This window comes from Hesperophylax consimilis, chromosome 10 (genome assembly GCF_061612785.1).
Source record: "Hesperophylax consimilis isolate HC1 chromosome 10, BYU_Hcon_1.0, whole genome shotgun sequence".
Taxonomy (NCBI): Eukaryota; Metazoa; Arthropoda; class Insecta; order Trichoptera; family Limnephilidae; genus Hesperophylax; species Hesperophylax consimilis.
This window is the reverse complement of record NC_142845.1, coordinates 15,858,668-15,883,048: the sequence shown is the minus strand read 5'-3', so window position 1 is coordinate 15,883,048 and position 24,381 is coordinate 15,858,668. Positions and strand designations below refer to the sequence as shown.

Below are 24,381 nucleotides of genomic sequence, written 5' to 3'. Positions count from 1 at the left end.
AAAAAATTGTTTGCTACCTTTATACCCGAATTCAAAATGTAAATTTAAAAAAATATTTTTTCGCCATGTTATTATTAAATAATATTATTAAAATATTATTAAATAATATTATTAAAATAAATCTGCCCACTTGCTCTGGCGCCCTTAATATTTCACTCTCTACTGTAGAATCAATTTAGATGAATAGAAAATAGACTTGCATTGTTAGGTTGTGAAGTTTATCTCATGAACTGTTTTAGGAATAATGTTATAAGTTGCTTCTCAACACCAATTTATTTCATTAGTGTAAGATTTTCATTGCAGATATTACGCGGTTGAACATGATGCAATTATCAATAAAAGTTATCTATATAACCATCATATGTATGCACGATTATGTGTCACGCGCTTTGAGGGTAATCGCGTCCCTCGTAAAATGACCTAAGCTACCGTATGCAGGTTTTATGAGATGTTTGTTTTTTACAAATGGCGTTAGCAATAGGTAATATATAGCTCCTAAACATAGTCGTTAATTTGCATTACATCAGTGTACATCTCAAGGTGTAAATTACTTTACAAATCTTAAAAATGAAATGTTTTATGACTTTAAAATCATCAGATAGGATTAACGGATATTAATAGAATTGACGGATCAATGAATCCACCCCTCCCACTGAAAGACAATGGGTCGAGAAACTCGGCTGGAAAAGAAATCGGCTGGAGTGGTCAAAGGGTCTCCCCCAACCAGTCTATCCCGATCCGGCCCACCACCCAGCAGGTGGGCGAACACATTCGCCACCAAGACCTAGACAGACCTATCCCCAAGAACTTGAATAATTTTACGCATTACGCAGGAATCTCATTACAAACCACGCATACACTAATGCATCGACAAATTTAACGAAATCAGTTTGTTTAGTTATCATCCCCTTCTTATTCTCCATTCACACTATCCACAGGCTTCAAGCCGCTTCTATCCTCATCAGCTTCTGTGTTCTAACACTGGGGATTGAAATAATCAATTCGGATAGAATTGAACAGAATCAATTCGGATATCGACATTTTTAGCATCAATGAAGCTTCCTTTAAAAGGCAAGGTCTATTATCACTAGTATAGTTGATATACACACTCTTAATATTAATCTTAGAATTCTTATTACAAAAATATTTTAAAAACGCATTGAAATTAATAATTTTGTAATGTTTTTGAAATTAATAAACAAAATTGAATTGAATTGAATTGAATACGGTTAATCCGGATTTAAAAAAAAATCGTTATCAATGCATTATATCTTAGTCAGTGAACATACAAACTAAAAACCCACCGTGATTAAACCCACAGTGCGAGCACTTAACCCTAGTGTGTTAATTCAGGTCACTAAATACCTAATAATTGTATGTTAATGGTATTTTTGTCGAGTCGGTAAAGCAGTCCATTGTTATACCGCCCATTACGAGTTTATTTTTTAATTTGAAATAATATTTAGTAAGTTGTGCTTAAGCCTGTTAAGTTGATCTATTGTCTTTTAGAATCAGGTAAGTACCTAGGTATAATATTGTTCTCTGTATTCCTTTTGCGAATGCTTATTTTTTCTTTGTTCGCATTCCTCTCACAAGTAGGTAATATGTAATTGATCAGACTTCTACCGCCGCACAGTGGCGGATTTTGAAGATTTGGCGCGACACCACATTTGGCGTTCAACCATTTGGCCGTTCATTGTTGTTTTTAAGTGTTAATATGAAATGCTACTTTATTTTATTCAATTCCTATTAATTACGAATGTTTTCTCTTTCTTCTCCTTCAATAATTTTAAAAAATTTTGAAGTTTGTTATTCCTAATCCTGTAAAGACAAATAAAAGAAAAAAAGAAAATGTTTACTTTCAAACAAGGCAAGGCATGTAAAATTATAAAAAAATAAGTTTTTAATATTATTTAAATAAAGCACGTACTTTGAGGAATATTTGAAGTGATTATGTTATTTTTATTTATTTAATGGTAAGTACATAAACAATATGATTCCGCACATCTTCAAACTCACCTAAATACCACAACGTAAATGCACACCCCGTGTATCTGGTTTCTGCGACTGATTACAGAGTAATCGTCTAATGAAATTTCTATTGTGAATGGTCAATTAAAAAAAAATCATTTCACAAACATGCCGATCAGGGGGCAACATTGCGCCAGCGCTCAAACTTCCACCACTGTGCGCCGCTTTCATGTCTAGTAAACATTGTTATTATTATTTTTTCAAATAGAGAATATGAGATTATAGCTTAAGAATATTTGTCGCGGAAAACCTTAGGAATTTTCCCAACTTCCAGTAAAGAATGTACAGGTTGGTTGTACTTGTATTACACATTCGATTTTTGAAACAATGTATATATTTTTGAGTGTTAATAAACTCAGCTGTACCGTATCTGCTCTAATTAGGTAATTTTCGCAACATAATTATTACTCGGAACTCTAACTTAATATAAAACTTTTTACACCGTGTTCGTAAACTCGTAGTACAAACGGGAAGCTGGTGAAACGAGTAGATTTTGTGGTATAACTTATTTGAGCTCTGTTTTCAAAATAATTGTGTGTGAGGTTGAAATTTTTTTAGGTCAAATTTGAAATAAATCGACCGTTAGTGGGCTGAAAATCAGCCATTTAATGTCTTTAATAAAAATCAAGTTTTTTTTTGATTTGTCTGAGGGTTGAATATTCCTCCCCAGGGACTGGCTCTTAATTGCTGTGAAATTTATAAATGACTCGCTAAAAAGGGGAACGGCGCTAACACCCAAGCCAAATCCCAATTGAAAATTTATTTCGTATATTAACTGATGTAATTCTATAAACGTAATCCAATCTAATTTCAGAGATGTGTCCGCGTGTGTATGCGTGGTTGCCACCAAAAGTTGATATAAAGCATTGTCATCGACAGCTAGTTTATCTGCAAGCTCGATCTGAAGTGGGTTAATTTCCATGTGCAAGATTCCATTTCATTCATTCATTCAATCAAATAGATGTATTTAAAAATGCGGTGAAGCGTAGACGCGACGCCAGAAGTTTTTTTTAAATTCTTTAGTTGTCGACAACTAAAAAAATAGAAACCAAAGTGTTTCGTGTGATGTGGTTTTATCAGTTTTCCGCTATACTACGAGTTTCCGGACACCCTGTAAAATCATACTTTTTCCCAATCGTTTTTCCCTCCAATAAATGCAAAGTAAGTTTTAAGTTTTTTTATTGTTATTAAGTTTAATTTGTAGAACTCCATTTTATTTTTTTATATATACAATAATATTATTATTGGGTTTATAAAAACAGTTTATTTTTAAACAAGTTCTGCTGTGTAATTATTATTACGCGTGACAACTGTTTCGCCCTCTGAAGGCATTATCAAACTGTCTGACAGTTTGATAATGCCTTTAGAGGGCGAAACAGCTGTCACGCGTAATAATAATTACACAGCAGAACTTGTTTAAAAATAAACTGTTTTTATAAACCCAATAATAATATTATTGTATATATAAAAAAATAAAAAAATAAGTTTTAAGTACTGATTCGTTCAAATTTATAATAATAAAAATATATCTAATTCACTTCCATAAATGGTTATATTGTTGTATTTGTGTTTTACCTATTGTTATTACAAAATACATACTTCACCGGGCGCCATATATCTACACGTATTTTTATGATAAATTCAATCGTAAATATTTAACCAATGTGACCTACGATCATATAAAGTCATCAGTAAAGTGATAATCCTTTTATTAATGCCACGTTAAACCTGTTAAATTAATCCTTCTTGATAAGAATATTGTTATTGCATGTATAGGAATTTTGTAATAAAACACAAGCCCATTATCAAGTTTAATGTTAACTATTTCAAGTATTAATTGGATTTATTTACCACAATATCATCATGCCCTTGTTGAAAATATAAACAGATATTGTGTCATAATAATTTTTTAATTAATTTAATTTATAGACATAAAATAGGTACGTAGGTATATTTTATTAAATTATCAAACATACTAATTTCATTGCCAGTTAGTGATTGTTTGTACCCGTGGTCTGGTTCAATGAACTCAAATATGCTTTGAATTTAAGTGACATTTTAAAAATTATAATCTGTTGTGTGAAGAATTCAGACAAGCAATAAACTACTCACTACTAGTAATATAATATTTAATTATTTAAAAAATTGGAACTGATTTGTCGAGAATCAAAAATTCATATATCAAACTATCCCGTAATTTTTTTACGGGTCTGCGCTAGTCATATAATAAATAAGTACTCGAAAAAAATATGTTGTTGTTTTAGGAAGCAATCGCGCTTCGTGCTGTAATGTATTTTTTTTATATTTTTTATTTACGCCTCTCGGACTTTTACATACAACAAGTATAAATTAATTACATTACAGTGCGTTCAAATGATCATTATAATAAACGAAATAATACTAATTTTATTCTCAGATGCATGATTGGGATATGAAATTTAATTTATCCATATTGGCAATTTAGCAACAATATAATGTAATAAATAAGGTAGGAACCAAATTGATGAACGTCAAACACATAAGTACAGCAAATACAAAGAGAGAAAATAGAAAAAAGGTATTGATACCTGCCTGCAGTAAATAGCAAAAATCAACATTAAAAGACAAACAATAACATAATAACAAATAAACAAAACCTTAACAAGGTAAAAGGAAATATTTACATAAAATTTAAAAAAAAAAATAACTAACCATCACGCCGTTTCCCCGCAGGGGTAAGCAGAGAGGACGGACCGCCCCAAACAACTCGGTCTTGGCACACACTCGTTGCCTCATTCACATTCATATATATTCTTCTATTATTCTTACTCTCTTGACATTCAAATTTGCATCGTATATTCTCCTCACACTCCTTTCTTCGCTCATTCGCTCTACATGCCCAAACCATCTAAGCGTCCCTTTCTTGATCTTACTCATTACGCTTACATCAGCCTTGCGCACTTTGCGGATCTCCACATTTCTCACACGATCATACATGGTATTACCGCACATACGCCTCAGGGATCTCATTTCTACAGCATTCGGTCTACTTCCATCCTTTCTCTGCCAGTTCCATGCCTCACTTCAGTACATCAGGGTAGGTACCAGCACTCCATTGTGCGAAAAAGTAAGCTACAGATTATATTAATGTTAGAGAAACAAAATATTAGTATTTTCTAATTTATTTTTTACTATCAAATAAATTAAAATGTTAACGATTTAATCACTTTGTGGGTATAACACTATTAATTTAATTCGAATAGTATAGCCAACTGGTTTCGCTACCTAAGCTTCATCAAGGCGGTGGACTTCAAATAATATTACAATTAAATGTTATGTTGACGGCCGGCGTGGTCTAGTGGTATACGCTTTTGACTACAGATCCGAAGGTCGCGGGTTCGAACCCGGCGTGCGCAAATAAATTTTATTTGATTGATTTGTGTTATTTCACAATTAATTAATTAAAATAATATATAGTATATTTGCGGCACGTTCCAGAGTGGAAGATACTACCAGTATCGCCCTGGTGTAAGACCACCATTCAGAATTGAAACGTTGCTTGAAATGGCTTTAGCCGTGTTTGGTGACCAGATCTGAATAGCCAGGTACTTCCCCACCTTCCTCTTCCCCATCTCCCTCCCCTCCCCAATACCCTCAGCCTCACAACATACCCCAATTGGGGATGCCATAGTCTCACTGGCTCCAGACGGGAGCAGTTGGGACTCTTGTGCGGTAATACTGTAAAAAAAAAAAAAAAAAAAAATTGTACATCTTCTCTAAATAGTATTTTTGTATTTAGTACAAAAAAGTCGATGTTTTGTAATCAAGTCGTAAAAAAAAATGTTTTCGGGACATTGCTAACTCTTAAATCTTATGAGATACATCAAAATAATTTACCACGGATATATATGTCTTAAAAAGGTCTGATAACCTCAAAACTTTTACCTAAACCATTTAGTCCCGTCACACGTCTGCTAGTTATATATACAAATTCAGCCTCCTTATGTTTGTGCGCGTAATACTCGAAAAGTAGTAGAAAGAAAATTTCAAAGTTTGTTTTTATTAGTGCCAGGAGTGTTTAGAGAGTGGTTTGATTAGTAGAAGAATTAGAAAGAAAAAGTCGGGGACGCCCGAGAAATACTTAAGAGGAAGCTACAAGCCAAAAATGTGTATATTCTTGGTATACCTTATATTGTAGGTAATAGGCATTAAAATCGCTTGACAAACGGAGTCTAGAAACGTTCGATTTCAAGCACAAAACTGTTTTTTATTTATTTTCTAAATAATTTTATAAAAATGCAAAAAAGTTAATCAAGTGAAACTGTCACAGATAATTTTAGCTATAATACTGTATTTTTAATGGTGTTTCCATTATGCGTTCATACATTTCTATTGAGTAATTTATTTTTTTATTTGTAATCTACTCAAGCGAAACGATAGGAAAACCTTCAATTTATCTAAAGCATATTTTTTGGTACCCATAATGTACAACAATTCGTTATAAAGATTTATCAAAATTGTTATTTGGCATTAAGCTTCGCCTTAACGCAATATATTAACGTCGATGTAATGTAGTTTTTTAACAGTAACATTGTGGTATACAGTAGTGAATGGTGGAAGAAGTAGGAGACACCCGGAGTCACGGAGTTGCGGAGTCCACTAATATATAAATAAGTGCTTCACAATACGGGAGCGTTTAGTTCATAGAGACTGTAAAGCTGTGCCTTGCCCCAATAAAATAAATAAGGATGATTTATTAGAAACTAATGTTTTTTTTAATTTTTTCGGAATGACTTTATTGAGTAAAACCTCAAATTGTAATATTTAAATATTGAAGACAATATTAGTGATTTCTAAACGAAAATCTGAAACAGAAAAATCAGAAAAGGAAACGGTCACATCTGGGACTCGAACCCAGGACCCTTGTCTTTCCGTGACAGTGCTCTACCAACTGAGCTAATGGGACCCTATTCCCCTCGGTCATTTTTAACTGTATCATACTTCGAATAAGAATCACTAACACTAACAATAATCACTAACAATATTAGTGATTTCTAAACGAAAATCTGAAACAGAAAAATCAGAAAAGGAAACGGTCACATCTAGGACTCGAACCCAGGACCCTTGTCTTTCCGTGACAGTGCTCTACCAACTGAGCTAATGGGACCCTATTTTCTTATTCGAAGTATGATACAGTTAAAAATGACCGAGGGGAATAGGGTCCCATTAGCTCAGTTGGTAGAGCACTGTCACGGAAAGACAAGGGTCCTGGGTTCGAGTCCCAGATGTGACCGTTTCCTTTTCTGATTTTTCTGTTTCAGATTTTCGTTTAGAAATCACTAATATTGTCTTCAATATTTAGAAACTATTGTTACAAATTAAAAGGTCGTATTTATTGTCGAATTACATTTTTACACATTAACTAGTTCTATGTGTATATGTTAAGTTAATAATCTTTTAACGAGTTCGACGTTTATTCAATGGAAGCGTTTTTCACCCGCGAGAATATAAAATTCCATTAGCATAAGTATTTAATTACGTGTTCTTCATTACCGTAATTGCGTAATTTGTAATTAGAAATAAGTAATTAAAACGTTGGAAATAGTTTCGCAGGAGATCAGAAGATACGAAAGTATTTACTTGAAGTCAACTATCTGTCTTCGGGTGATTACTCATCGCGTTTAATTACGAGCAATTATTTGACCACCGATTATCCCATAATTCATTGCGATCCCATCTATATATAAAAAGGTAAATGTTCGTTTGTTCAAAATTTATATCTCCGAGTTCTTCACCGATTGCTTTGATGTTTTGATACAACGTTGCATTCGAATAGGCGTGTGTTTTTATATTTAGATGTCACTTAAAACAAGTAAAAAAAAGATTTTTTGAAAAACTACCCTTCTGTTGGACGTTAAAGCAACACGCGCTGTTGATTTTTCTATACATCCCTGTGTAGATAGATAATACTGGTTGTAACAACACGTACCCGATACCCGAAATACTTTGATTTCGATTACAGAGTTTATTTGGAGTAAAACATGTAGATTTATTTTTGTTGTGCCATTTGTACATCCAACTTTACAAACGTCTAATTTGTTGTAACTTACATACATACATTTTTACATTTGTATGATTACATTTTATTTTGATAAATGTGGCTCCTACAATCCAGCTTATAATATTTATTAATTTATTTATTAACGCCCTTTTTCGGGGCTTTTACATGAGAATATTAAGAAATATACATTATTTATTGTACATAACTGAATTGCTTCATTAACAACATTTTATATTTGTTTAAACATAAATTGAAGATATCCACTAACTTGGTATAATTGTTTCCCTCCGTTAGTATTCTGGGCAAAGAGGAATACATATGGTAGTTAGTCCCAGAATTTCTGCACCGAAATAAATCCTGACTTCTTGTATTACGTTGTGGAATCCGAAAGCTTATCAATTCTAGCAATACCGGACTATTAACTAAATCATTTAGAATTTTATATAGAAATACCATGTCAGTGAAAATTCTTCTGTCTGACAATTCGAGCATATTCATATAATTTAACAGAGTGTTGTAGTTCAACATAATTGCTGGAATACCCATTTTAAAAATTATAAAACGTAAGAATTTGTTTGTATTCTTTCAACAGCTACATGTATATTATAATGTGGGTTCCAGACAGGAGAATTGTACTCAAGTTGACTTCTTACATAGGCAAAATATAACAATTTAATACACTTTATATTGTTAAAATTTCTGGTAAGCCTAGTTATAAATCCTAACATTTTTAAGCCCTTATTAGAGATTTTTGTTATGTGGTTAACAAATGAAAGATTTGATTGAAAAATTATGCCTAAGTCTTTGATTTGTCTTAATGTCTCAAGAGCATTGTTATCAATGTTGTAATCAAAAATCACTGGATTTTTTATTCGATAAAATCTAACTATTTGACATTTTGAGATATTTAGGTCTATTTTAACCAAATTAATAATTTATTGATATTTTCTTGAAGAATGTAGCAATGGTAAATATTTTGAATAGTTCTATAAAGTTTGAGGTCAATAAACAAGATAAATAACAATAATATATCCAGGTGTCACAAAAACACCCGCCCCCGTACCAACCCTTACTGTACAGTGTACAACAATGGTTGCGGGTCTACCACGTGGTACATTTGGGCTGGCCTAAAGTACTCAATGGCGACATTCGAAAGATAAGTACTTTCTGTTTTGGAAACCAACATTATGACTTCTTTGAAAGTCAAAAGAAGATCTGGAATCGCTGATTAATCTGTTCGACTGTCTGTCATGCCTGTTACGCCCTGTTGAATAATACTCGTAAGACTCGCCAATAATTCATGGGAATCTAGAATCTAGACTGGACGACAAAATATTTCCTTGGAAAATCATCTTCAATGAGTCATTATTCAAAATGCTCGCACGAAGAAAAAATACTAACATTGAATATTGCTAATTCATAGGAAATCTCATCAAACCGTCTTTTTAACCAGATTATTATTACCAATAATTTGAAGAGATTTTTAATAAATTAACAAAATTCATTTTTCTCCGTGCGCTTCCTCTAGATTCTATATTTTTTTAGAGTCTTTAATTGTTATCTATCAACTAATTTATTTTGAAGCTGACCGGTTTCACCCTGCTCGAAAATCTTCAGACTGGTTGTATTAATCGAAAGGTCGGTCGGATGAACCGAGGTCAATGCTCATATTGCTCACGCTTAACCGACTTGTCCCTCTAACACAAGTTACGTTTGGCGAAAATATTTGTACTGTAAAAATTGTGGTTTAGAGATTTACAAAATTCCATTAAATTCACTGAGTGGTGTAATTTTTATTTTTAGCTAACGTTAGTGAATTCATGAAAAAAATTACAAAAATTACAAAAATTACAGAAATATTGTAAAAGAAAATTATGAAAACATAAATAACAATTTTAAAAGTCTTTAGAATAATATATCATTGTAAGCTAATACAAGTTAATTCTTTCAGTAAGCCAAGTCTTCAGTAAGTTCACCAATTATTTGTTTTGGGCACAGTTTTTAATTTCAGCACGTAACATATTAAAACAACTGGGAATCATATAGTTTAACGTTCTTTGTCCATATTTATTTGTATGCTTATGTACAATAAGTCCTTCATTAAAGTTAAAACGAGTATTATGATTGTGTTCTAGCCTGTTTATATATAAAGGGTTATTCATGTGCTAAAATATAATTTTGTATCACAGAATTGCTCTCACTGAAAGAATTCTGAGACTCTGATAGAAGTATGGAATATTATGCCTTTATTTATGTAATTTTTTTCAGCTAATAATTTAACACCGTTTGTTCATTTTTATCACTTTCGGGTGTTTTTTGGACCTTTTTTACCCATTTTTTTCCCTACGAAAACCCTTGTATGTATTTGAATTGAATACCCTCGGAAAATCTAGAATCATTGGTGCGAATGTGTACGTAATTTTTTATATCATTCCTTTCACAACACACCCATATTTGGTGTTAAACACCCATGTTTAAAATGAATCACAAATCATCTAGATTTCGTGATTAATTCGCTCGTCATTTATTGCAGATTGTTATATAACTGAAAGTATTCGCAGATTATTTAGAAAAATTCTGATGCCTATTGATTTATTGATCAAACAAGGGGGTAGATTTACGACATTGGTGGGCGGTGACGTCACACTCTTGGGCTGCGCTGGGCGGCCTTGGGCGGGCCTAACGAGACACTTATAACGTAATGTCAACAGCGCTTTATTATGGTACCTATGTGATATCATCCGTACCTATATATTATAGCTTCCTAATCCTACCTAACGAGTAGATATCTAACCATTTTTGTTGCTTGACACATTTATTCTCCCTTTGGTGAGTTGAGACGAGGATTTTTTGTCAGCAGGTCAATTTCACACTAATAATACTTGCAACACTAAAGCACAAATTTAACGAGAAACCACAATAAATAAAATGGAGATTATTGCGTTTATTATTAATATACTGTAGTTCTATACGCCACTTTATGAAATACTAGAGCAGACCTGTGAATTTGAACCTAATTTTGAAATAGACATTTACAATTATTTTCTGTTAAAATATTACATTTATTTATTTATTGGACAATTTGTTGACAATTATTGGCAACTACCAATGTGGCTTCAGGCCAGGCAAATCATGCATTGATCAATTTTTCTCCTTGAGACAGATCATAGAAAAAACGTTAGAATACAATGTCGAGACTCATCACCTCTTTGTAGACTTCAAGGCCGCGTATGACAGTATTAATAGGAACGCATTGTGTAATGCAATGAGTGAGTTTGGAATACCGCGTAAGCTGATCAATCTGGTGAAACTGAAAACGTCCCCAGTAACGTGTAGAGTCAGGGTTGGCAGTGATCTGTCCGAACCATTTGAAGCGCTCTACGGGGTGAGACAAGGAGATGGATTGGCCTGCCTCTTATTTAACATAGCCTTAGAAAAACTTATTCGTGACTCAGGCATTGAGAAAAGAGGAACGATATTTGACAACTCTGTGCAACTATTGGCTTACGCTGATGATATCGACATAATTGCGAAAAATCCCGATGATTTACAAGACGCCTTCATAAATCTTGAAAGTTCTGCTAAAAATATGGGTCTTGTAGTAAACCAGCAGAAGACCAAATACATGGCCGTAGGATGTACCCAACAAACCCCATCTCTCGTATGTGGAAGCCAAAATTTTGAAACGTTACCAAGATTCACATACCTTTTGAAAGGAAAATTTTGAGGCGCATCTTCGGACCGGTTCTAGAAAATGGATTTTGGCGCAGACGTTATAACAATGAGCTCTATACTCTGTTTAAGGAGCTAAACGTCACAAAGTTCATAAAACTGAATGACCGAGCATAAAGAACCAAAGTCCCTGCTGAGCTCAAGACCGATAGGGAGAAGGAGCCTGGGAAGGCCAAGGTTAAGATGGAGCGACAACGTCCTCAAAGATTTGTCTGCCTTGGAGCTTCGAAACTGGAGAGAGTTGGCGCGGGACCGAGATGAGTGGAGGAAGACTCTTGAGGAGGCCAAGACCCACCAGGGGTTGTAGAGCCAAAAGTGATGATGATGATGATGGACAATTTGTATAGCGCCGCTTTTGTGAGATCTCAGAGGCGCTTTACAGTTGATGCAGATATTACAAAAAATAAAAATATTTTAAAAATAAAGTGAAGTTAAGTAAAATGAAGTACAGGAACAGGTGACACATAGCTAAATACCTATTGTATCGCTTGTTTGAATCATTCTATACGAAATCTGTCAAAAATTTAAATAAAATACACGCATTTAAAATATAGAATTATTAATTAATGGTAAAAATAAAATAATTTTCTGCTTGTCTGAAAAATCAGTTCCAACTTTAAAAATGACACTTAAATTCAAAGCAAATTTTTGGTTCATCGAACGTGAAAAGTTCACGCTGAAATAATATTCACACAGAAATAACTAATATTTCACGCACATTTTCGATCGACTAGCGCAGACCGAGAAAATATCACGGGACAGTATAATTCTAATTTCTAAAAAGATTTACACTTTTATATCGTAGGAAGGTATTATTTATATTTTATCTGAATTATTTTTCATACAAGTTAGTTACAATTTAAATTAACAAATTTGAGTTATGATTTGAGATTTTCACGGCCAAAAGTATTATAGTGATTTTTCGGGGTATTATGCCGTGTTGTGCTATCTCCTTCTTTAGCCAACGTTTCGGATAGCATTGCAATGTCCATCATCAGGGCAGATGTGTAATCTTTGACGCAGGCCATGCATTCTGGTCTACATAGAAGGCGGTCTGTGGCAGATCTCAATGGCGATATGTTGGGTCTGCTGATTACACATCTACCCTGATGATGAACACTGTAATGCTCTCCGAAACGTTAGCTAAAGAAGGAGGTAGCGCGACACGGCATATTACCCCCAAAACAAATCAATATAACAAATTTGAGCTCATTTAAGGAGAACGGCTGCACGGCCCTTTTCATACAAAACATAATTTTGGATTTGAGGACAAAATACTTGACCAAACTGAAAAATCAAAAGGTACAGCAAATATCTAGTATGGTTATGTGCTACTTTGTTTATGTGTGTTTTTAATTATAAAATAGGGGTCATTAAATAATTATGGATACGTGCTACCAAAGATATTAGAAGAACGAGATATGCTATGTTGGCCGCCGGACCGTAGCCGGAGTACTACCTAATTAGGGTACTTGGAACGGTATCGGGACGTGTACTCACAGAAATCTGTTCTATGTATTAGTGCGGATACCTTAGCGCAAGCGAAGTTGTGCAGTAGTATTGGTGAACAAAACCGGCGACACTCGGCAAAACAATTCCACTCAGTACGAACTGCTCATAGCACATCTCGTTCTTCTAATATCTTTGCGTGCTACTTTATTTATGTGTTAACATTCCTATTTGTTTAACAATGGTTCCAATCGTGCCAGTGGAATTATACACGGAGAAAACTTACTGATGTGAAATACTGTTAATTTATTAAAAATCTGGTCATTTTTCTTTTTCCGTATAAACGGTACTGCAGGCCGATAAAGAATGAATTGAAAGAGTTCCTAACAAAGTATTAGTCAAAACCGAATGTTTTATTAGGACGGCGAAACACGTGTACATACAAATACTGATCTTGATATTAACATACTGACTGTCGCATTCCGTCATGATATGTTTTAGGAAAATTAAACGTATTCTCGATTTATTCTGAATGACTAATATTTTATCAGGAAGTTGGCATGCTGTCACTTTTTTAACAGGATCATTTTTCTCCGTGTAGCATCCCCATTGTTGGGGATTGTTGTTAGGCTGAAGAAAGGGAAAAAAAGAGATGGGTAGTAAATTATTAAGAGGAAGCTACAAGCCAAAATCGTGTATATTCTTGGTAAACTTTATATGTATAGTAGGTGATAGACATTAAAATCGCATGACAAACGGAGTCTAGAAACGTTCGATTTCAAGCACAAAACTGTTTTTTATTTATTTTATCAATTTTATAAGAAAGCAAAAAAGTTAATCAAGTGAAACTGTCACAGATAATCTTAGCTATAATACTGAATTTTTTAAGTTGTTTTCCTTTACGCGTTCATACATTTCTATTGAAAAAAAATATTAGTAGTTCACATTTATGTCTTTTATTGCGTAATTTATTATTTTATTTGTATTCTACTCAAGCGAAACGATAGGAAAACCTTCAATTTATCCAAAGCATATTTTTGATATTCATAATGTACACCAATTCGTTATAAGGATTATTCAAAATAGTGATTTAGCACTAAGCTTCGCCTTAATATGTACTTTCTAAAATTCTGATAAATTTTTAAACATTTCATTTTATTTCCAATTTTATGTTCGAGATTTTCATTATTAATTCATTTTAGTCTAAACCCGAAAATCACTATCATAAAATAGATAATTTATGAATCTTTTATTTCATTTTTTATTCAGAAGCATATTATGTGTCTGTATCGATACGTTTGCCTGGCATGTTGATACGTTGACATGTGGATTGTTTTCGTTTATAGTTCATATTTCAGAGACATGTTGACATTACCATTTTGTATACAAGTTAATATACTTACCTGATTGTGGGTGGGTACTTTTGGGTTCCACCCTGGATTATTTTATTAGGTTCTAGTTAAAAGGTCTACGTGTTTTATTTAGTTGAAAATTCCAGCGTACACGGAGAAAAATGCGTATTGCCGATTTATTAAAATCCTGTTAAAATGGTGACAGCATGTCATTTCCTAATAAACTATCAGTACTTTCATAATAAACTATTAGTAATTTTTTTAATCTCTAGTTATACAAAACATATATGTCAGTTTATTTAAATTTTGCCTGAACTAAAACGGAATTTTCTGCTAGTTGGACAGACAAAACATTTTTCAAATGTGTAAAATAACCTGTACTAAATAAAAAATAAATAATATAAGACATTTTTATGCAGCTGCGTTTATCATGTTATTATATTGTAATGACGAAATGCGATAATATTAGAATTTTAATTTCAGAACACGTGTTCTGACATCGCCATAACAAGATTTAAGATTTTCACGGCCAAAACTATTTATGTTATTTGTTTTTGGGGTGTTATGCCGTGTTGCGCTAACTCCTTCTTTAGCCAACGTTTCGGACAACGTTGCCTGACACATCTCCCTTGATGATGGACACTGTAACGTTGCCCGAAACGTTGGCTAAATAAGGAGTTAGCGCAACACGGCATAACACCCCAAAAACAAATAACAAAAATCGCGATAACACATTGTTTTACTGATAGTTTATTAGGAAATGTGTCAATTCAATTCTCTATTCAAAGTCCTGCAGTCCCGTTTTTGACATAAATACGATTAATTTGAAGATATTTTTAATAAATTAACAGTATTTCATATCAGTAAGTTCCATGCGAAAAAAGACTTTGCTAAAAGTCGCCGGTTTCACAATATACATATATTAATTATGTTGATTTATGTTCTTGCAAACGTTTTTTTAGAATAAATAACAGTCAAAAGCTGCAAACCGTGAGCGAATTGGTTTTGCAACTTGATTTACCTATTTTTTTTCTTTTTACAGCTTTTTAGCCGCTCATTTCAATTTATATAATAATGTTAAATGTTCCAGTTTTTAAGTTTGTTTAAGATATTCAATACACAGCTTCACACCCTTAACTTTGATGTTGTTTGCTGAGAGCCAAATTGAAAATTAACGAACGAACTGGTATATTTTAAATACATAGATTTTTTGTAAATATTACTTTAAATTATCTATCAAAGATATTAGAAGAACGAGATGTGCTATGAGCAGTTCATACTGTGTGGAATTGTTTTGCCCAGTGTCGCCGGTTTTGTTCACCAATACTACTGCACACCTTCGCTTCCGCTAAGGTATCCGCACTAATACATAGAACAGATTTCTGTGCGTACACGTCCCGATAGTGTTCAAAGTACCCTTATTAGGTAGTACTCCGGCTACGGTCCGGCGGACAACATAGCATATCTCGTTCTTCTAATATCTTTGGTATCTATAGTGGCGATGCCCCCAACTTCAAAATTAAGCGTGTCAATCTGTACTTGGTTAGAAATAACATGGACAGAGTCGTGTTCTTTTTTCTTTGACTTTCGAATGACCGGTGTTTTGGTTATTTGACCCGTTTTTTAATTAGGAATTTATTTATCTATGGCGGGGATAGCAAACCTTTGGCTCGCGTGTCACCAACTTTGATGACACGCCCCTTGTCCATTCTGCGATAAAATATTCAGTTAAAAACTGTTTTTTCAATACAGTAATGTGCTACTTTATAAATTATACCATTTTGTTTCAGTAACCCGAGTAATCAGACCTCCACAAAGGGAGGAAACAATTCCAGCAACGTCCAACTTTTAATTATTTCTCACGATGACGAATCTCATTCACCTCCTACTTCCAAATCCCCCATAGAAGATATTAAACACTCAAATACCGATGGCATAGACCACGAATCTCGCAGAATCATTTCTAAGTCCAAAACTGTGCACGTTACTGTAGGAGAAACATCCGCAGAGATAACAAAAGGTCGCAAAGAGACCCAAAGAAGCGAAAAAAAGTTTGATTCGCATATTCCGACAAGAATTCCTGCTGTTAAGGCCAAGAAGCCAGTTAAACTCAACATTCCAGAGGCTGTTGAAAATGCGGCCCACAAGTACAGGATGGACTTCATTAGGCACATAGCTGACAGCCCCCTGTACGCCAGTTCTGACGTCAAAAGACCCTGGGAGGTTGTCTCGAGGTTAGTCCAACTGATTGAAGTTATTAGCTCACCGGGTGACGCCATACTGTCACCATTTAGGGTGGGTTTGTAACGATTGACATTGCATGCATGGTGTATCGTTTCGTTTTGAACCAGGTCACGCTATTGTCCCATTTAATCGCAACATTATTATTGTATTAGTCACTTTATAAAGATGCATTTTATTTCCAGAATAAATTGCGGTTGAATTTTATCGTTTGTGATAATTAAACTGCACACTTTGCTTGCAGGTATCTTCCATTCTTCATTTGTTATTGATTCCATTGCCTTATTAAATATTACAATGCAATACATTGTTGGGAAATTTGTATGACTCTTTTGCAGGTTTTCCCCAAAATTACCCCACATAGGGGAGAAAGGAATTCATAGAAACGGTGAGATTTCTTAAAAATTATTTCTTAAAATTACCCCACATAGGGGAGAAAGGAATTCATAGAAACGGTGAGATTTCTTAATAATTAGGGGGTTGAGAACGTTATCCCCGAATTACACGCCTCGAAAATTTCTTCCATTCTTATGAAGAATTGTTTTTCTCAGAAATTAGACTGTTGTGATCTCGAATCAAATACAGGGTGCGGCAAACCGACAGTGTAATTTTGAAGGGCTAAAAAAACGGCGCAACTTTATTTTATTGGTACATCATGCCGTTTTATGCATGTCCTGAAGATGACATCAGATTGGCACATCTCGGCGATATCCTTCCGAATTCGATCCTTCAGTTCTTCCAAGGTGTGAGACCATGTTTAAAAACATTTTCCTTCAGGTAGTCCCACAGGAAGAAGTCGCAAATTGCTGCCGGAAGATCCGCTGGGTGGCGACGAAAGAAGGGCTATTTTTTAAAGGCGAAACCCCGGTGTTGTCCGAACCAAACTATGGTAACGACTGAAAACGGCACGACCCTCCCGACACAGTGACCCTTACCAGGTTTCTATGCTCACTACACGGGTGTCCCGGCCCTTCAAAACTGCACTTTCTGTTTTTCTGCACCCTATATCAACCCTGTTTATGATTTAAAAATAAATGTGTAGTGGTTTCAGAATAGAGTGCGTTTGGTGTAAAATACCAATAAATTACAGAATTTAATTTCAATTGTCAGTACACACTTATTTCCTGTTAAATCTATAAATATTTGTATAATAAGCTTTATCTAATGTGTTTTTCTTTTCGCAGAATATCTGAAGAACTGATAGAAGATGCCTTCACCACAGTTGCCGAAGAGTTGGAAATGGAAAGCTTGCTGAAGCAAATGATCGACGTGGAACTGAAGGACTACTCCGAGAAATAGTTATAAAATAATTTTCCAAATAAGAATCTACCAACTCTATGGACGGGCTGTTTCACATAATTTGAACAATTCGTCAAATTTCAAAGTTGATTTCCAAGATCTGTGATGATTCTATTCAAGTTCTGTTAATATTTCAGTTTTGTGAAACAACTGGCAAATAACAATATAAGAACAGAACTTGAATCTTCAATGATCGTGAAAATCAACTTTGAAATTTTATGAGTTGTTCAAATTTTTCAATTGTTCAAAACCCGTCCTAATGATGGGTTGTTTCATAGAATTTGAACAATTCATCAAATTTCAACGTTCATTTGCGAGTTCTGTGAATGTCCTATTCAAGTTCGGTTATTGTATGAATTCTATCATTATAGGCCAGTTACTTGACGGAACTGAAATAAAAACAGAACTTGAAAATAAGATTGAGTGTGCTGAAGTAGATATTTTTGTCGATAATTTATATGGATTCCGAAAAAAAATTCTGCTATTGTTAAATAATATGTTGCACTGATTATATTATGTATTACTTGCGTCTCTTACTTTTCTGTAATATTTGTATTTCATATACAGTCGAACTTGGTTATAACGATCACGGCAATAGCGAGTTCACGGCTATAATGAGCAATTACAAAACCATATTTTAGTTCAGGCTTATCTTCATATAATTGTTGAATGATATAGCGAGGTGGATTCACTGATATACTGAGTAAATAATTTTGTCAACACAATTTCTGAATACATGAATGGGTCGCTGGGTCTAAAAAGTTGTAGGAAATTATTCAAGAATTATTCTGGAAGTAAGTAGTAACAAACAAAGGGGCGGGAATTTCCTATCCCGTTAGGGACGGATTCATATTTTTTATGGCATTACCTGTGTAAGGTTGTCGGTTATGTGAACCGTTTGCTATCCATCGGGCACAATGTAAAATTGTCATAAAATCTGCGAAATTTGAGCTTCGCACGTTGGTTCCCTTTTTACATCTTCTTTTGTATTACAACTCATCGTCAATTTTGTTTTAAAAACCAATAAATATGTTTTTGAAGGTACCTAGTTACGAGTACATCCCTGCACGGGGTAAATTTATGCCAGTGATGCACAACTTTAAGGTTTCTGTTGATCTTTGTGTTATACAAACCGGTTCTTCAAATTTGGTTCCATTTAGGAAATGCAGCATAAATTAACCAAAATTCTATAAAAAATGTTCTCAGCCAGGGTTTTCAAGAATTACCCCAAACATTGAGATATTTCTCTACAGCCAAGTAGAGAAATATCGGTATACCAAGTAGAGAATACGGGCCATACGGCCCGTATGAAATTGACACGCGGGCCGCAAGAATGGGGCTGCGGGTTGTGCATCACTGGTTTGTGACAAATAATTTTTTACAGCCGAAAACCAAAACAATCCCGCATTTATGACGAGTGCAATTTTACAAGCGGTAGGTAGTAGGTACAGCGCGCACAAACTAGTGATAAAAAGATATACAATTTAGTGATATTTTTCTTGGAAGCCTTGAACCAGGTAATGATAGTTATAATGTGTTGATTATTTTGAAGAGGAAATTGAGAAGCATGAAAGCAAAATCTTAAAAAAATCATTGATAATAAATTTTATATAAGTGTATTTTTCAAAATTATTTTTTTAATGGGTAATACCTACTCGTATTTTGAAAATATACTGCACATTTGCGAATATATTGATAGTAGAGGCATTTAGGTAGGTACATACGACTTTAAAAAAAACCTATTTGGATATAAAGATTAACGGCTATATGGAGCAAATTTAGTTGGTCCCCTCGTGCTCGTTATAACCAAGTTTGACTATTTTTATTAATAATTTGTTGTACCTATTTGTATGTTAACTGAGTTTTTTATAACTGGATTGTTCTCACGTAAGTGAAATCGTCTGTAAAAACCCAGTATAAATAAATAAATAACTTTCACAGAACTCGAAAATTAACTTTGAAATTTGAAGAATTGGTCAAATTCTCTGATACAAACTTTCCTAACTAATTTCTAATTTTTTGATGTTGAGATTATAATATCTTTTTTTTGTGTGTCGATAAAAATGTATATAATATGCACTGGGAATTTTCCTGTATCAGGATACTATTTAATTCGTGCATTAGATTCGAAAGATTTTTTGTAAGTATTTTATGAATAAAGATTTTTTTACAAAAGTGATTTTATTCGTTCTTTAAATCTAATAGGTCAATAAAGACAGAGGCACCGTAGTATAACTAGTGCAATATGGGCGGCCAATCTAGGGGGCGACTTGGGATTTAAGGTTCTTCTACACGCAGCGACTTGCACACTCAAAAATATGGTACACTGTGCGGCGTCCATACGACAGCGACTTGCATGCGCAAAACCTCTCAAGTTATTATGATTGCTCCATGTATTTTCCATATTAAATTATTTCCACTAAAGGAACCAGAATTCTTAGTGCCTAGTTATTTTAAAATAAATAAAACTTATCTTCGACAGTTGCCAAATACGCGCACTCAAAGTTCAATCAACCTAAAAGCTCAAAGCGAAGCTTTCAAAATATAAAGCAAGCTTAAAGTTTAAAAATCCAAAATCTTAAAATTGAAAGCTCAAATTAGGTTGCGCAACATGTTGCCTCCTGAATCCGGTCATACATGGTTTTACACATATTCTTCAGCGTCCCGGCGTCTTATATTATTCACATTTGCGTCATATATTCTCCTGTAACTCCTTTCTTCGTTCATCCGCTTATCGGTTCAGATATCGGTTGCTCGTTCCATATAACAAAAAGTACATGCCCAAACCATGTAAGTGTCCCATTCTTAATCTTACTAATTTTGCATACATCAGCCTTCCAACCTTTCATGTTTTTACCACATATGCCTCAGGATCTCCATAGCAAATATACTTTTGAATGTATACAATATTGAATATACAAGATGTCCGGGGGTATAGTGCACAAACTGCGGGAGGTGATTCTACATGATAGTACAAGTAAGAAATAAAAATAACTTATTTTCGAAATTCCAACATGTTTAGGTAGATTTTTGGTAAAAAAAAAAATAGTTATATGTATAGCTGTAATGAGCTCTATACTCTGTTTAAGGAGCTAAACGTCACAAAGTTCATAAAACTGGGATGACTTCGGTGGCTAGGTCATGTGGAGAGAATGACCGAGCATCAAGAACCAAAGTCCCTGCTGAGCTCAAGACCGATAGAGAGAAGGAGCCTGGGAAGGCCAAGGTTAAGATGAAGCGACAACGTCCTCAAAGATTTGTCTGCCTTGGAGCTTCGAAACTGGAGAGAGCTGGCGCGGGACCGAGATGAGTGGAGGAAGACTCTTGAGGAGGCCAAGACCCACCAGGGGTTGTAGAGCCAAAAGTGATGATGATGATGATAGAAAAAAATAATATTCTCCTATGGAAAAATATGTTTGTACGGATGGAATTTCGAATAAAGTTATTTAACTTTTTTACTTCTACCATCATGTAGAATCACCCCCCTGTCTGAATATAATATTTCTGAAAATAATCAAGCTAAAAGGTTATATCAACAAAAAATTCAAAGCTATTTATGGAAAAGGTTAAGTAGGAATCTTTGTGACAATAAGCCAAGCTACATTTGGTGACTTAGCAGGGATGCCTGAGTTCATGGGGTGAGGTTTGTCCATGTATTAGTGGCAGGAGCTTCTGTCCACCAATTGCGTGGCGGGCCTAATCGACAGAGGCCGGTTGAGTGAGACACTTTGGACCTATCCTACCGGGCTCTCTCGACCCATCGTACAATGCCTTTCTCCTCAGTGGAAGGGATGAGTCCATCACTAGTGGACACACTGAATCCCGGATTTCTATCCTCCCCTCAAACACTTTTCCTTCCCAGAATTTCTTTCTTTAAAAAGACCCTCCACACAGCATCCCCAAATATGATATAGGCCTGATGGAGGTTGTTTTTTCCTCAGATCCTCCTGTGTAGTGTTAATTAAAAAAAATGCTGTTTTACCATATAATATGCAGTTCTCAGGAATATTTTTTTTTTGCAAAACGTGATAGATTGTTCTTTTTTGAATGGATAAGAGTAATAACAATAACAAATATTCTATAATATTAACAATACGTCCAACTCCTGTAAAATATTGGAATTATTTGTTTGTATTGGCTGGCAACTCTGGCCGCTAGAGGCGCCCAGTTTAGCATACTACCATCAGAATGTATGGTAAATGTCAGAAGTTGGAGGAATTATAACTACTCTACAGATTTGGTAAATCTTGAAATAATTCGTTTCAGGGCTGAGAGTTTTCGTGACGAAATTCAAAAGTGATGCCTAACTTTGAACGTTTCTTAGCTTGCTCGATATCCGGAGTGAAATAATGCATGAACTTGAATTATATTCTGTATAATTCAATTCATTCAAGTTCATGGATCTATGCTAATATCACAATAAAAATAATATTTATTTTTTGGAATAACTTAGTGAGTAAAACCTCAAATTTTAATATTTAATTATTGAAGACAATATTAACGATTCCTAAATGAAAATCTTTTTCGGATTTTTATGTTTCAGTTTTTCGTTGAGGAATCGTTAATATTATCTTCAATAATTAAATATTACAATTTGAGGTTTTACTCACTAAGTTATTCCAAAAAATAAATATTCATCCTAGACTTGCAGAAAAGTCTTTGGGGATCAGGAGAGAGGCACGAAATGAAAGAAAGTTGTGAAGGTCACATGTGTTTATTGGTGAGTCAGTTGCCGTGACGAGGAGATGATGTAGGACAGATGACGTGGATACTCCGGTTGCTGCGATGATGTGGTGGTCGAGCGCGGGTCAGTGAGTCGACGCCGGGCGCTGGTGACCGGGACTCGATGAAGGTCAGGCACTGGCGAAGAACGTAGGTCTTCAGGCACTCCAGTGCTGACGAGACGGCCAAAGGTGCGGCGGACCTTGTAGGCGGTTGAACGGGAACGATGTAGACCAGTGAGGATGCTGCGTGTCCTCGTGGTGGTCATGGTAGCGTGGAAGAAGCGCTGGTCAGAGACACTGGAACCAGGGCGCTTGTAATCCGAGTAACGCTGGCCACGGACGTGGCCGAGGCACTATGATGGTGTCCCGATGGAGTCCACGATGGTACGGGCGAAGCCGGGAATATTGTCCTTTGCGCTAGTAAGATTAGCGCGGGTTTACACTTGTTGATCCTTGTAGACTGACGGCGGAATGATGACTGACTGACTCACTGACTCGCTGCGTCGGGCTTATTTATACTACACGGCCGACGGTAGCAGTAGGTAGATGGACGGCAACTAAATCCTAGGCACTCGCACAGACTGTATGTTTCAGGAACCTTTGATAGCGTGGCAATTATGCATAGGCGGCAGACTCGTTCCTTCTGGCGAGTTCTCGTACTGTGTAAGACGGCCCGTGACGTATTGTCACCTGGTAGACAAGTAGGTACTTGCAGTACGTTGGTTGCTTTGTTTACGATGCGATTTGTATTGCAGGTACATAATTCGGGAGTAGGTACTAAGTAGGTCGAGCGGTTTATTATTAATTATTCAATGGATTATTCTCGACGCTACAAGTCAATAGATTTCGCACATTAAAATAAAAAATAAGTTTATCTAAAGACGCTGTCTAGATTGCATTTAGTTCGGGTTGAATCTTACGATCATACATAAAGATAGTTGCCAATAAAAATGTGCGGTGAAAAAAATGATGACAATGTTGGTAGTTCTTATTCGAAGTATGATACAGTTAATTATGACCGAAGGAGATAGGGTCCCATTAGCTCAGTGGTAGAGCGGTGCCCCGGCAAGGCAAGGGTCCTGGGTTCGAGTCCTAGATGTGACCGTATCTTTTTCTGATTTTTCTGTTTCAGATTTTCGTTTAGGAATCGCTAATATTGTCTTCAATAATTAAAAATCAAAAATAATATTCGCTAAAAAGAACAAAATACTAGCTGCGGAAAAACGATGGGTATTCGTGATTATTATTTTATTTCCATTAATAATAGGTAAGTGTAAGTACTTACCTAACTACCTGCCTTGATATTAGTACCTAATATCATTGGTACCTACTTGGTATATTTCAAAACCTGAGAACGTTATAATTTTTTGTTTATTCCATATTCAAAACATTGATCAAAGATTTATACCAACCGTCTTTTATCATCTTAATTTCAAAGATTTTTTTTTACAAAAAGCACTATTTTTTGCGAAATTAAAATACAACTTTACTATTGATTTATAAAAATCTGTAG

At 34.7% G+C, this 24,381-nt stretch overlaps 1 protein-coding gene across 1 annotated transcript; it reads left to right on the top strand.

Annotated features, from left to right (window-relative positions):
- The first annotated feature begins 662 nt into the window (after positions 1–662).
- On the top strand, positions 663–18,161 carry LOC149420363 (uncharacterized). Its single transcript, XM_089636345.1, has 4 exons — positions 663–757; positions 1,510–1,515; positions 16,395–16,838; positions 18,030–18,161. The coding sequence occupies exons 1-4, from the start codon at positions 663–665 to the stop codon at positions 18,142–18,144; spliced, it is 660 nt and encodes a 219-aa protein (XP_089492471.1). The 3' UTR covers positions 18,145–18,161.
- Positions 18,162–24,381: the final 6,220 nt, after the last annotated feature.